Raw genomic sequence first — 15,953 nt, forward strand, 5'->3', positions numbered from 1 at the left:
CTAGAAAGCACTCCTCACAGGGCACCTTACTAACTATTCATTGATAAAAAAATAAATGAAGTATATATGTAAGTAGGCGTGTGAATAAAATGGCAATTAAGTTTATTCAAAATTAAAATAGTATTAAAATAGTTACAAGAAAGGAGGTTAACCAAATTGGGAAGAAGTTTGGTTCAGCTTACACTTCATAATAGTTGTAAAAATGATGAATTGCGATATGTTTTTTTACATAAATCATAGATAATTAATCATCATCTGATGCAATCATATGTTACCTCATTATTAAGAAATTCTCAGAGAATGATTACAGAAATCTTATAAGCCTACAAATTTTATTAAAATTAATATGAAAATGCAAAGACTTGAATACACAACAAGAAACCATCAAGAAACTAACACTCATACAAAGTGATTGAACTCCTTTACTTGTAATTACAAAGATTTTTTATGTTGGCAATTTTATTCACGTATGGAATACAGATACCTAACATGATGTTAAATAAAAGATGCTTTAGAGCATATAAAATGGCATCATTGTAGTAACTTCGCACTAGGCGCGACATTTAAACATATTTAAAACAAACAGTAATAATCAACACTTAAAAATATTTTATTTGACATTCTTCAGTTCAACTTCAAATACTAATGTTGAGTTTGGTGGAATAACTGGAGGGGATCCTTTGGCTCCATAACTGAAATAAAGGTATAATTTTATTTTAATCATTCTATCCATACTAATATTATAAATGCGAAAGTAACTCTGTCTGTCTGTCTGTTACTCAATCACGCCTAAACTACTGAACCAATTTGCATGAAATTTGGTATGGAGATATTTTGATACCCGAAAAAGGACATAGGCTACCTTTTAATGCGAAATATGTACCACGGGCGAAGCCGGGGCGGACCTCTAGTTCCATATAAACGGATGTCTTTTACATAATATGTTCTAATAGGTTATTATGCTGTATAATTTTTTTATTCATACAAAATTTGACTTAGTAACAAACTATTTTAGTAATAGACTACAGGCCGGCATAGGAAAAAAATATGGATCAAATGAACCACCAGGGGACATATCTAGAACGATAGAAGAGCATAAAATAATAAGATTCATCACTATGCCGTCACTTGTAAGCTGTCCAACTGAGTGCAGATGAGAATTCAAAAGTACAGGTAGACTCGGTAAATTTTGGTCATATATTTTTGTACGGCATTCTTAACCATCGATAGATCCATTAAAAATAATAAGAAACCGCTCAGTGCCGTACAAAAATGGTGGTCCACAAAGTCGGAATTTTTATTTAATTTCCGAGAGTTACCGGGGGTAAATTTGGTCATTTGACCATGTACGACATCTGTGTCATACTATTGCTATACTGCTTTTAATCCATTATTCCGCAACGCCGTACAAAAATCATGGGGACAAGGGAAAAAAATCGAGAGTTGCAATCCCCTCTCTTTCCCCAATATCTATACTAATATTATAAAACTGAAGAGTTTGTTTGTTTGTTTGAACGCGCTAATCTCGGGAACTACTGGTCCGATTTGAAAAATTCTTTCGGTGTTAGATAGCCCATTTATCGAGAAAGGTTATAGGCTATATATCATCACGCTACGACCAACAGGGGTGGAGCCACGGGGGTGAAACCGCGCGGAGCAGCTAGTGTTCAAATAAAACTTACGCCATAGCAGGTGGGCAGATGATTTTCCTCTTGCCCCCAACCTTCATACCGGAGACACCTACATCCCAACCGGAGATCACTTCCTTGGCTCCGAGGCGGAACTTAAAACCAGGCCCTTTCTGGCAGTTGTCGAACATCTTGTTGTTCTGCTTCAACCTGCCTTCATAGTATACCTGCAAGGACCAATGATAATGTTTTTGTATGAAGAACATAATAAAAATACGCATTAAATAACAAACATAGCACAAAAAATTATACAGATATTTGAAAATGTTTCCTCATCGTTTTAAAGAAAGTCATTATAAGGTAAAATAAACACTGAATACATGTAGGTACTTTGATATATTCATGGATGAGGAAATTTTTAAAGAATAGAAAAAATTAGTGAATAGAAAATATTTTTTTTACTCTAAAATTTAACATCTAAGTATAAAGCATTTGAATGCTATAAAACTAAAAATGGAATTATTTTGATTTCATAAAGATAAAAGAGATAAATTCTCACCATTACAGTTTTGCCGGGCTTGGCAACAGGCCCATTTCCAATTTTCACATCTTCAATGAACACACCTCCACTGAGCGACTTCTTTTCTTTCTTTTCGACAGCAGCATCTTCTTTCTGCTCTTTCTTAGCTTCTTTCTTCTTATCAGCTTTTTGTTTTGGTTCTGCCTTTTCCTTTAGAAATTGTAAAAAATAAATATTAATATATTAATAGGGGCAAGTTTCCGCGACACGACATTGGGTGTGAAATATTTTCAATATATGAGGGGTGTAGTCTACACTAACTGCATGGAACTACATGGAAAGAAAAAGATCCAATAAATCATATACTAAAGTTCAATTTTGATACAATCAAAATTGAACTTTAGTATGTATATATGTGTGTATGTACTTTAGTGTGACTGTTTCAGAATATTAATGCATATTCACATAAAATTTAGGGAGCCTCCTCTTAAGCTGTTAAACAACTTGAAGGCAATAACATCACAGTCATAGATGTATATAATATTATGTCAATTTTAAAATCGGCTCTAGAACAACGTAAAAAAGATATTTTTTTTTTTGTTACGAAACCAAAAAAATGTTCAATAATTAGAAGCAAAATCCCCTATAGAAAGTTATGGAATTCAAAAGAATTTTTTGTTATTTCTTGATAAATGTTTAGACTATCTTAATAAATGGTTTGATTTCGGTGAAAGCAATTGGTTATTTAAAATCCAAAAATAGAGATAATATTAGAAGTTCTAAATTAACAAGAAAAATTGAGTATCAAAATGGACGACCTATCCTCTGAAATAGCGATATTGAATAAAATCTTTGCTAAATTAACCCTTATTTCGAATTTGTCCGTACCACCGGACAAGTACTTTAAAAAAATCCACCGCCCCGTCTAATTCTATTTTTGCAACAAAAAAACTACTAAGCTATTGGGAGGTCGATCAAATTTTAGTAGAAAAATAAATTTTGCGTGTAATAACCCAGAGTTTGACAGTTGGCGAAAAAATGTCGGCGAAACTGCGCACTAATGAAAGTCTTTCAGGTAATTTATTAAAAAATATTATTTTTTGCCCATGTTGAGTAGATTTTTTATTTGTTTTTTGTGAATTTAGTCTACTAACGTTCAAATAATACGATTTCATAGCTTTTGCTTACGTTATTCTTAATAATTATCGAGTTTTTCACTTGTCCGCCACACCGGACTTCGTCGAAACACCTGTATTTATTGTGTCTTACAGCTTGTCCGTCACGGCGGACCTTGTCGAAATATGGTATGAAAGGTAAAAGATTTGAGTTGTCGGTATTACCAAAACATTACATCTATTCTCAGTACCTATCAACTTGTTAGATACTTCTTATCTACCTAACCTTTACATACGACTTCTCGACGCCTTTGAGTCCAAATATAGAGCAAGTTTTCCTGAACCAGTCGCAGGAACCCAATTTTGCAAACTACCTTCTATATCGTCTTTACCCTCGTTGCCAACACCTGTGCATAGAAAAAGAAGACTCAGAGAACCATCAGTTGTGACAAAAAAGAGACCCAAGCAAATTCAAAAGCTTTCCCTCTCTTACAAATGGAAACAGAGTACCTTTTTGTATAGAGCCCAGATAGAAGATACTGCAGTAGTTGAAGATCCTCCCGTAGTACGTTCACCTTTAGATTACTTTTTTTCACAGTTTCTTTGTACTTTTATAAAAAATAAAGGCCTTTTTACTATTATATTCTTTTACTTTATACTATGCAACTTCTTTCACGTATTCGATTAAGTCCGCTAGGACGGACCAGTCATTTTTACTAAGATTCGATAATGTCCGGTGTGGCGGACATCGCTTTTCTCCATAAGGGTGGGGGGTAGATTTTTTTTTTCTTTTTTTGGAGGTTTAGAAAAACCATGGAAACTAGGTTATACAATAAAATTTAAATAAGTTTACTATCACCTTCTCTGTCGAAATAAGGGTTAAAAGACTGTAGTGACTTTACTGACAAAACTACAGGCCAAAAATGGCAGCATATATTTTAAAAAAATACTGAAAATTACTTACCAAATTTATTTAAAGTAATTTCATACCTACTCGCTATTCTCGCCACTTCGGCATTCACAGAAAGAATATCTTCGGTTATGAATTCGAAGTGGCGAGAAGAAAGAAACAGAAGTAGTGTATCATTAATAAAAAATGAGCTCTTGTTTTATATTAATTTAAAAATACAATACAATACTTGTACAATGTTGAAGGTAGTTAAGGAGGAGGTTAAGGTAGCTAAGGATCCTCTCACGAAAAACAACGTGTTTTAGCTACGCATGGACTGAGGACGTTCACGCTAAAGGTTCCAATGAAATAGCGTCTGTGGTGTATGATTGTCTAAATAAAACAGATTTGACCACAATCTCACGAATTGAATTGGTTGCTGATGGATGCGTAGGGCAAAACAAAAATACCATACTTCTCGGGATGCTCTCGAAATGGATTCTATCAAAACCGCAAATAAAATCAACAGAAGTCGTTTTTCCAGTCACAGGGCATTCCTTCATGCCCGCTGATCGTGTTTTTGGCAATATTGAAAAGGATCATAGAAAAGTGGGGTCATTATATCACCAGAACAGTATATATAAATTATGAGACACCATGCAACTATTGTGAAATTAGATACAGTCGATGTTTTTGACTGGAAAACGGCAGTGCAGTCAGTTATGAAACCCACTAACAGCTTGAAAACGTTCGAAGCGACATGAGAATGCTTTAATAAAAGGCGAAATTTTTTAAAAGTCTGAAACTGGGGTTTATTAAAACGTATGCAAAAAAAAGCAAGCAAATCTCCAAAATAAATAATGGTCTGTTAAACGTAAAATCCGCAAAAATGTCAGACGTCAATACATTACAGGCTTAAATCCTGAAATAATAAAAAGGTTTTCCAATATTCTGTGTGTATTGTCATGCGGATTTAACGTGAATTGTTAAAATTTCAAAAAGTACTGGATCGAGATAATGTGCATGATATGCGATAATGTGCATAGACCAGTATAACTGGTATAAAATGAGCGCATCTGTGCACAAACTCCTTTTACATGGTGCAGACATAATAAAGGAGCTACCATTGCCCGTGGGCTTATTTTCAGATGATGTGCTGGAAACCAGTCAAAAAGAATACAAAAGTTTACGACTTTTTCATGAGAGGAAAACGTCAAGGATCAACACAAATACTGACATTGTGCACTGGATGCTAATAGCATCTGATCCAATAATTGCATCGAAAAGGAGGAGTCACCATAAAAGAAGACAACCTGACAAACTGACAACCACAAACAAAGGGACCAACAGACCTATCAAACATAGAATCTAGACTTGCCCGTCGGATAATTAACTTGTGCAGACTGCAACAACGCATGATAACACGGACCCTTCAAGACACATCTGAATTTGGGGATCACCGACAGAGAGAGCGAGTATGGCATCCAAGAAAACGGCAGCTCAAGTCATGGAATGTATAGTGGTTGCAAAGTATAGAGAGAGCTAGATTTAATAGGTTTTAGCTGTTTTCCCACACCTATCTCTCACGCAAAAGATGCAATTGATGTTGAGTTGCGGAGACATGCCCATATTAATATTATTAAGTAGAAGAACATTGTTGATTAAGTCAACAAAGAAATCACAGTGAAACAGACAGATTTTTGTTCATCCTACCTTCTTTTCGAGTTGCGGAGACATGCCCATATATTTATTATTAAGTAGAAGAACATTGATTATTGATTAAGTCAACAAAAAAATAACAGTGAAACAGACAGATTTTTGTTCATCCTACCTTCTTTTCGAGTTGCGGAGACTTGCCCATATTAATATTATTAAGTAGAAGAACATTGATTGTTGATTAAGTCAACAAAAAAATCACAGTGAAACCGACAGATTTTTGTTCGTCCTACCTTCTTTTCAACGCCATTCACTTGTCCCTGCGCCTGCTTTTCCTTCTGCAGTTTCTTCTTCAACCTTTTCTTTTGGTTCTTTGTGAGCTTGCTCATATCGATCTGGCTGTCGTCCTTGCTGGTGTCCATGCTGGTATCGGCCTTGGAAGAGTCGGCTTCTTCTTCATCATCATCACTGTCCGCTTCATCATCCTCCGCTTCTTCCTCTTCATCATCATCATCTTCTTCTTCATCACTGTTGGTAATTGATGTTTTGATTATAGAAAAGTTTTAGCTTAGTGTACTAGGAAATTTACAATATTGAGTGTCAGTTCACTAGAATTATTGCAATTATTTTGTAAAGAAGTGCAATACGGTACATATTGCACTTCTTTAAGCATACATACAACAATAGATAAACTGAAACATAATATGTTACTTTGAAATCATATAGCCTGATCTACAAAAAAAAGACGGGTTGCACTCCGGGAGTGCCAGCAGAAGTGAAAACTTGATTATTAACGTTCAGCATGTTTGATATTTTGGAATGGTATCCGTCTTACGCATGGAATATAAGGGCTTAAAAAAAAACCGTCTTACGCTTTTTCGATCAGGCCACGTGTCCTGACGCGAGTTTAAGATTTTATATCCAACGCTGCTAAAGAAATTTTCACTTCAAAAACAAGATGATTTTCTTACCTATCATCAACCTCTGTGGATGTGTTAATTTTGAAGGACTCATCATTTTCATCGCTGTCAATGTCCTCTCCATTCAAAAACTTTTGCAATTGATCTTCATTGTCAGAATCTGAACTATCATCATCAGCAGCTGCCTTCTTTCCTTTCTAAAACAGAATTTTATTTTACTTTTATGCACAACTAGTGGTCCGCCCCGGCTTGGCCCGTGGTACATATTTATGTTTTCTCTACATAAGAACCATCCTCGTACTTCAAGGAATATAATAAAAAAGAATTATCGAAATTGGTTCAGCCGTTCTCAAGTTATGCGCTTACCAACACATTTTGGGATTCATTTTTATATTATAAGATAATTAATTTCACAAAAGAAAAGCCAACTGTATAAATATAAATGTAATGATCTATAGATGTATGAATAGCTTTAGTTTTAAATTTTAATTAATCATATAGGTTAGACGCTAGTTGAGATCCTGCTACAGGTTTACCATTACCATTCATTAAGAAATTTGAAATTTTTGAAAAAAAAAAAATATAAACGTAATTACTAGTAACCAAATGTTCTCTTTAAAAATGTTACAAAGTACTAGGTTTCGCCGGCACAGTCAAATAAAAACCCGCATAGTTCCCGTTCCCGTGGGATTTCCGGGATTGCGTCATTTTCCCAGGATAAAAAGTTCTCGGGTATCAAAATATCTCCATACCAAATTTCATGAAAATTGGTTCAGTAGTTTAGGCGTGATTGAGTAACAGACAGACAGACAGAGTTACTTTCGCATTTATATTAATATGGATGTATATGAAAAATTACCTTGGACTTCTTAGAGCTAGTGGCGGAGTCAGTGCTAGTGTCGAGCTTTCTCTTGTTCTTGGCTGGTTTCTGTGCCTGTTCCTGTTCTTCTTCATCAGCTTCTTCATCAGCTTCTTCCTCCTCTTCATCACCTTCTTCATCGGAGACTTCTTCATCAAACTCGGGATCGATGTAGCCAGTTAAATGTACATTGCATTTACCTGTGAATTTTAATTAATTTTCATTATACATGGATAGTATATGCAATAGCCGCCTCCTCGGTACAGTGGTTGACGCGTGAGCGTAACACCGAGGGGTCCTGGGTTTGATTCCCGGTGGAGACGAAGAAAAAAAAAATATCTTGGTCTGGTAGGACACAGAAGGCTGATCACCTACTTGTCCCTAAAGAAAATCGATCAGTGAAACAGATGCATCTGCCCCTTACCCCACTAGGGGACATGGGACTTCACTTATATGCAATAGCATTATATGAAATACTAACTTATCTCTCAAGTTGGATCAACTGCACATGGTGTGCGAATTTTATTATAATCGGTTAAGTGGTTTAGGAGTCCATTGAGGACAAACATTGTGACACAAGATTTATATATATTAAGATAATAGTAGGTATGCTATTTTTCTATCATACGAGTTCTTCGTACATAATTCTTAGCATAAATTATATAAAATCAGGAACTAAACTTATAATACATCTATTATAAACAATATATTATGCTGATATCCTTCATTAATTGTTTTGCGGAATTCTTAATAAGTAAGACATCCACACACTCACAAAAATTATATTTTTATAGTACACAGCTATAGAAATCTAAAACTTACCATTTGTCAAAAAGGCAACATTTTCACCAGTTTTAAAGTACAGGTCGAGGGGCATTTGAATGGTTTGCTTCTTCTGTAATGTGCATACAAGGAAGTTCTTTCCATCAACTACAACCATGACCTGACAGGCTTCATTATCACCTGTGGATATGTCCATCGCTGCATGCGAAATGTGGAAAGGTTTGTCCACCAATTGGGTGTACCTTTTGTTAGGTTCCATAATAAGACCTAAAATAAAATATAAAGATGAATAAAAAATCCACATGTGGCTCAAAAAGGACAATTTTTTTTTCACCTTAAACCTTTACATTTTTATGGATGAATTATTCATTTTCAATCCCTTTACAGTCACATCGTGGTATTTTTAAATTATTTTAGAACATACTGACAGTTCACAGTTTGAAATAAATTCTGCCACCACATTGGTCAAGAACGTGGCCAAAGAATATATACGTATAATACAGATTGACTATAATACAGTCATAGTATTGTAGTTTATTCAATATCTAATAAACACATTAATGTACTTCATGGAGAAATATTAATTTGGAGCCAAATATATTATGAGTAGCACGTGGTGACATGGTTGCCGGTACTCGGTACTCACCCCAAAACATCTTGCCGGTTTTTGTTAAACGAATTCACAAGAAAACAAAACTAGGAAACTTGTAATTTTATCAGAATTAATCTTCTTCTTTGTACCCAGCTATAAGCAGGGGTTAAAAATATTTTATATTTAGTTATCGACAAGAACCACCAGCCGTTTTTTAATAAAATGGATTAACCTCGCTGTCACCATAGGCTGTCACCGATAAATCAAATTTACCATCGACTATCGAGCCGCCGGGCGCCGACGGCCGAAGCTACAGCATAGACAATATATTTTTTTTAATTGTGTAAATACTTGTCTTTTGGATCAAATAATAAGAAAATTAATCAAACTATTTATGGAAATAACTAATTTTATGACATTTTTGTATAGTAAGCAGTACAGTAGTTGAAGTAGTAGTAGTAGTTTTTAACAATTTTATGGTATGAAGACTGTGAAGAAGACATAAATACTATATCGAATGCTATTGCAGATTTTATGCTTTAAGCGTCTTATTTACGGTCCATCTTGACGTACGTCCCGCCAAGGTCATACACGATGCACGACGCAAAACGACAGTGAATAGCGTTGACGTACGTCAATAATTATTATTATTATCTTGCTGGATGTGCACCAGGCATGGGCGTTGAATCAACGGACTAGTTAAATTAAACGTCTATGTACACTCAATGATTCGACTAGTCCATCGCTCATCAACGGACTAGTTGAATTTAACGACTAAACAAAAGAGTCGAAACGCTCGTCAACGCGTCCGCGACGCGGACGGTTAACTCTTCGACGTGGCCGTATAATAGTCCACCGTAGACGGCTAAACGACTCGTCGTAGACGGCTCGTCAGTCGACACGTTTGTATCAACTACCTAGTTGATAGTTCAATATTTTTACCGTTAATTCCGTTTGACTTTCAATGAGATTACTATGATCAATGCTCGAAATATTGAAAAAAAAGGAGATTAATTTGTATTAATTTGATATTATTGAATAATTGTCTTAAAAATCCAAGATATTTTTTTATTCAGTTAATTTATTACATATAATAAGGATTACCTACCTATAATAATATATTGAATAATGGTAAAATATCGACTATAACTAACGACTTAAAATGACAAGTTAAAACATAAACAAAAACTTGGTAATAGATAGGTGATAAATATATAATTGTTAAAAAACAGCTCTCACTTTTTCTTTACTAGAGACAACCCTGACATTGAATTCTTTGAAAATCTATAATTCGTTATAACTTCGTGGTAAGAATGTGGAATTTTACATGTAGAGTGTAGACCTCAGTTCAAGGTAACGATTAACGAACGTTCGATTACCAATACCGTCGCGCGTCGGTCGACCGTGTCAATTCGTTTCAGTTTACACATCGACTAGTCGAAGATTTTAACTAGTTGATCGACTAGTTGATGAACGACATTTAACGGTCTAGTCTCGTTGATGAAAAATGCGTCGACGACCCATTCCTAATGTGCACGACCAACTTTTCATCCAGCAAGCACCCCCACCACCGCGTACGTCGTGCAGATGGACAGTGAATAGCGCGGACGTACAGCAGATTAGTGTTGCCAACAGAAATTAATGTAAATACTTGGAAACGTGGCCTATTGATATGATTTTTTTGTGATAACTTAGTGAGTACATGAGCAAGCAAGAAACGGTTATTTTTTATTTTTATGTACACAGGAAATCCCAATTATCATTACTTTTGGATCAACCTTGTACACATGGACAGTTTATATTCAGAAGTTATTATTTTAAAAGAACCCCAAGGCGAATTGTTGAATAACACAGATTTTATGCAAAAGTCCACTGCAGAAAAATGGAAATTTATTTAAAAAAAATATCTTGACGAATTTGTTTGTTTAAAAAAAATGATTAGCTATATACTCTCTGTTCCCGCCACTTTAGCATTTACTGAAAGAGTCTTTTCGGTCATGAATGTGAAGTGGCGGGAAGAGAGAAACCGAGCTTCATTAAAAATTAATTAAAAATGAGCTCTTGAAATATATAAATTTAGATTTGGAATGTTTGGATTCATATAATTCATTTAAAAATAATGAAAAATTCTTAGTTACTGCAAAAAGTACAAAAAAATACATTTTTAAAAATATTTATTTACTCTTTATTTACCTCCTTTAAAATCAGATATACTCTATTTCTTCAAATAAAAGTTGGCAACCCTAGCCATGCTTGATGCGCGCACGATCGTCAGTAGGATACATCCAGCACCGCGGCCTTGAGCCGACGTACGTCGGGGATTGACCGTGAATAAGACGCTTTAAGCGTCTTATTCACGGTCAATCCCCGACGTACGTCGGCTCAAGGCCGCGGTGCTGGATGTATCCTACTGACGATCGTGCGCGCATCAAGCATGGCTAGGGTTGCCAACTTTTATTTGAAGAAATAGAGTATATCTGATTTTAAAGGAGGTAAATAAAGAGTAAATAAATATTTTTAAAAATGTATTTTTTTGTACTTTTTGCAGTAACTAAGAATTTGTCATTATTTTTAAATGAATTATATGAATCCAAACATTCCAAATCTAAATTTATATATTTCAAGAGCTCATTTTTAATTAATTTTTAATGAAGGTCGGTTTCTCTCTTCCCGCCACTTCACATTCATGACCGAAAAGACTCTTTCAGTAAATGCTAAAGTGGCGGGAACAGAGAGTATATAGCTAATCATTTTTTTTAAAACAAACAAATTCGTCAAGATATTTTTTTTAAATAAATTTCCATTTTTCTGCAGTGGACTTTTGCATAAAATCTGTGTTATTCAACAATTCGCCTTGGAGTTCTTTTAAAATAATAACTTCTGAATATAAACTGTCCATGTGTACAAGGTTGATCCAAAAGTAATGATAATTGGGATTTCCTGTGTACATAAAAATCAAAAATAACCGTTTCTTGCTTGCTCATGTACTCACTAAGTTATCACAAAAAAATCATATCAATAGGCCACGTTTCTAAGTATTTACATTAATTTCTGTTGGCAACACTAATCTGCTGTACGTCCGCGCTATTCACTGTCCATCTGCACGACGTTCGCGGTGGTGGGGGTGCTTGCTGGATGAAAAGTTGGTCGTGCACATCCAGCAAGATAATAATAATAATTATTGACGTACGTCAACGCTATTCACTGTCGTTTTGCGTCGTGCATCGTGTATGACCTTGGCGGGACGTACGTCAAGATGGACCGTAAATAAGACGCTTTAGTAATTACCCAATATTACAAATTAATCATCAACAAACCATAAATAAAGAAACCATAGAGTAAATGGAAATATGAAATCGTCATGGAACTATATATAATGGAAATCGTCCTTCATTGACGTTTGACAACTTCTTTTCTGTTTACTGTCAAGAGATAGTTGCAGTGTATTCAAAATGGTAATCAAAATTTTCTATTAAAAATCCCATATTATCTTATTAATCACCAATTGTTAAACGATTTTGAAGAAAATATTTGTATCAGTATAGAAGTTTAGATGTTTAAAATGAGTATTTACAAGAAAAACTTAAAATATTCCAGGGTCGTGTACGAACCAAGACTGTCAAAAAGGCAGCGAAAATCATTATTGAAAAATACTACACCAGGCTGACTTTGGATTTTGATACTAACAAGAGAATATGCGAGGAAATAGCCATTATTCCAACCAAGCCTCTTCGTAACAAAATTGCTGGGTAAGTGTTTTCTAACCTAAAATTAACATGAAGTCGGTCTTATTTATTTTATGTATTGAATATTGAATGTAAAAGTAATATTCGTTATGTTACAAGTGTGTATAAGCAATCTAGCTCTTGACCATGGTTAAAATATTTTAAATTATGTATTGTTTTTATTTTTGAATTGTTTACATATTGTTATAAAAAAAGTACTTAGCTGTAATTTACTACATCATTTTCAGACAAACCAACACAAAGTTAATTTTTGAGTTCAATTATTAATATTGTCGTTATTTGTTTAATTTATAAACAAACACTGCTAACAATTCACTGTATAAAATAGACACCATTTCCTTTAACCACATTTACAGTCCTCTACATAATTCTTGAAAATTATGTACTGAAACATACAATATTAAAAAAACCTTTTCCTCAAATGAAAAAAATCCTTAATTTAAATTAAAACATAAACTTTTGGAATTCTTTCACAGCTTCGCCACTCATTTGATGAGGCGTCTCAGACATTCCCAAGTAAGAGGTATCTCCATCAAGTTGCAAGAGGAGGAGCGTGAAAGGAGGGACAACTATGTTCCGGAAGTTTCGGCCCTGGAACATGACATCATTGAAGTTGACCCAGACACCAAGGAAATGTTGAAAATGCTTGACTTCAACAACATCAATGGGCTCCAACTGACGCAACCCGCAACTCAGGGTGGCTATGGCGGCAGACGTAATTAAGGATAATAAATTTTAAAAATAATTTATTGTGTTTGCTTTCAAGTTACCTTAACCCTATTATGCACACCTATACAATCTTTTTTCGTAAATCGACAAGAACCATTAATTTTGTGTGTGTTGAGTCTTGAGTGTTCTAGTTGCTAGTTTTTTTGGGCAGTAATTTATTTTAACTATCAATAAAGTTCCATAATGTTATTATGTGTATGTAGAACATAATATATCATTAATTCTAGTCTGGTTATTATGAACATTTTTCTTGACCTATAAATTAGTTTTATTTTATTTATGTGAACTTGTAGGCACTTTGTTCAGTCTATTCCTGAATTTATGTATGAAAGGTATTAAGGATGTTTGGGAAGTTAAGCCCATAATAAAACTGGTTACATATTTCAATTAGTGATATGACTGATTTTTTATTTACATACTGCAATTAAATCTACTTAAGATTACACAATTAATTCTTTCGAATCTGAAGGCTGCATAGTGCATCGCCAGCCCATAGAGTTAGGCCAGCTAAATTTTCGTTTACTGATTAAAGTCCGGTCGCGGAGCAGAAAGAATTTCGTACAATGACCTGTTTACCTACTGACAGTGGTCACAAACATTTTTGAATGAAGTGCAGTTTACATGAAATATTTGGAGGAGAAAATGTTTTTTACTAATTTATTAAATAAATGTCCTTTATTCATTTACAATACTTATTACTTAGTTACATTTTAACTTTTTCAATAACCACGATATATTATATAAAAAAAGTGTGCGTGTACACACATAAGAAGTGAAACTTCTTTATGACCTTATTTTTCAAAAAATAATTTACTATGTAGGTACAATATTACAGAAATACGTAAGTAACACGCGATTTCGACGGCGGATTTTGATTGGACATAAAGAGTTTGAGGTTTATTCTTATAAATGTTGAATTCACAAAATCATAATTGAACACCTGACACCAATCAAGCAAACACAAACCTTACGCTCTCAGGTTAAAGGTTTACAATCCCTAAGGACGGCGGTCATTGCACCTGTGCGAGCAAGACACATTATTTTTACAAGGGAGTGACAGTGACAGGTAATAACAGGTTAATGTACGAAATTCTTCCTGCTCCGCGACCGGACCTTAGTATACAATGTTAAAAATTAAAATTCATCAAAATCAGTCCAATCGCAGCACGAATGTGTTATAGTTTAGGTATTGTTATGTATGTAGGTAGGTAATATTCATAAATAATAAAAAAAAATCTATAACCATCACTTCCAAAATGAATTACAAAATGTGTTGGTAAGCGCATAACTCGAGAACGGCTGAACCAATTTCGATAATTTTTATAATATTACTTGATGATGGTTCGGAGAGAAAACGTAAAAATGTACCACGGGCGAAGCCGGGGCGGACCGCTAGTAGTAGTAGTATTGTTTTTCAAAGCTTAATTGGCTTTGAAACACATTACATGATTTTTGTCTATTTTTTTAGTTGGCTACACAAGGCACATGCAAGCAAAAGCATACTTACTAATGAGATAATCAGGAACCAAAAAATAGGAAAGCAGGTTTAAAACAAAATAATTATTTTAGAAATTAAATAAATGTATAATAATTGTATGATATAATTATTGTTGCCACAGAAACTATTCGAACGCAGGAATTGTTGAACTTGCGATGAAATGAGCGAGACGGTACCTACGTCATGTTATAAACAGACGTTCGAATTTGGTACGGACCGCACCGTGACCTTGGTACGCTCCGGACCATATTCGATCGTGTGTACAGTGGTCCGTCGGACATAATTATTATTATTGACGGTACGGTTGGTTCGATGGTTTTTTCATCCGAACTTGGTGCGGACCGTACCAAATTCGCGCGTGTGGACGGGCGATCGCACCGGACAGCGCATTAGTCATAGACTATATACTTATTACAGCTTTAGTCATAGTTCTACCGCCAAACAAAACGGACGTCGGTCGATCGTTATCAATGGCGATGGCGTCGGATGACGTGGCTAATACTGAAAAAAGATTAATAATATAAATTTTAGAACTCTACAAAGATTTATGATATGACTGCATATGTCTGAATGAATCCCTGTCTTTTAAATATAATTTTGCCCATTCTTTTCTCTTCGTTTTCTTCTTTTCAATGGTTGTAACTTGTACTTGTACCAAAAGAAGCCTTGATCTGAGGTCTACATGTGAAAAAAATACAACATTCTAACCACGAATTTATTACGAGAAATAGATTTTCAAGGAATTCGGTTTGACTTTTAATGAGATTACTATGATCAATGCTCGAAATATTCACAAAAAAAGGAGATTAATTTGTATTAATTTGATATTATTGAATTGTCTTATAAATCTAAGATATTTTTTTTGTTCAGTTAATTTATTACATATAAAGATTATGTACCTACATATAATAATATTTTGAAATATCGACTATAACTAACGACTAAAACATAAACAAAAACTTGGTAATAGATAGATGATATATATAATTTTGTTTACTAGGGACAACCCTGACATTGT

General features: G+C 34.3%; 3 protein-coding genes across 3 annotated transcripts in view; 1 reads left to right on the top strand and 2 right to left on the bottom strand.

Moving 5' to 3' along the window:
- Positions 1-12,237, bottom strand: part of LOC149900250 (leucine-rich repeat protein 1-like) — a 100,427-nt gene extending 88,190 nt beyond the window's left edge. The window contains exon 1 of the mRNA XM_090112838.1: positions 12,006-12,237. The gene's annotated coding sequence lies outside the window, so the exon portion shown is untranslated. The remainder of the gene's footprint in view (positions 1-12,005) is intronic.
- On the bottom strand, positions 593-9,200 carry LOC149900262 (46 kDa FK506-binding nuclear protein-like). Its single transcript, XM_090112839.1, has 8 exons — positions 9,017-9,200; positions 8,410-8,637; positions 7,588-7,787; positions 6,780-6,925; positions 6,102-6,336; positions 2,188-2,358; positions 1,683-1,855; positions 593-692 (listed from the first exon to the last, which is right to left on the bottom strand). The coding sequence occupies exons 1-8, from the start codon at positions 9,024-9,026 to the stop codon at positions 611-613; spliced, it is 1,245 nt and encodes a 414-aa protein (XP_089968965.1). The 5' UTR covers positions 9,027-9,200; the 3' UTR covers positions 593-610.
- A 104-nt stretch (positions 12,238-12,341) lies between the features above and the next one.
- RpS17 (ribosomal protein S17) lies at positions 12,342-13,453 on the top strand. The gene is made up of 3 exons (XM_090113029.1): positions 12,342-12,417; positions 12,560-12,711; positions 13,185-13,453. Exons 1-3 carry the CDS (start codon positions 12,415-12,417, stop codon positions 13,429-13,431), a joined length of 402 nt encoding a protein of 133 aa, XP_089969155.1. The 5' UTR covers positions 12,342-12,414; the 3' UTR covers positions 13,432-13,453.
- The last annotated feature ends 2,500 nt before the right edge of the window (positions 13,454-15,953 follow it).

This window comes from Colias eurytheme, chromosome 19, assembly GCF_061535395.1.
Source record: "Colias eurytheme isolate Ceu_HAF_F1 chromosome 19, ilColEury1 Martin Lab GWU primary, whole genome shotgun sequence".
NCBI lineage: Eukaryota > Metazoa > Arthropoda > Insecta > Lepidoptera > Pieridae > Colias > Colias eurytheme.

What these genes read in the sequence shown, in the direction of transcription:
- RpS17 (XM_090113029.1), top strand. An exon ending in CTTCGTAACAAAATTGCTGG is followed by an intron (nt 12,712 to 13,184) that starts GTAAGTGTTTTC and finishes ATTCTTTCACAG; the next exon opens with CTTCGCCACTCATTTGATGA.
- LOC149900262 (XM_090112839.1), bottom strand. An exon ending in TGAATGGCGTTGAAAAGAAG is followed by an intron (nt 2,359 to 6,101) that starts GTAGGACGAACA and finishes CAATTTCTAAAG; the next exon opens with GAAAAGGCAGAACCAAAACA. An exon ending in ATCTGCCCACCTGCTATGGC is followed by an intron (nt 693 to 1,682) that starts GTAAGTTTTATT and finishes CCTTTATTTCAG; the next exon opens with TTATGGAGCCAAAGGATCCC.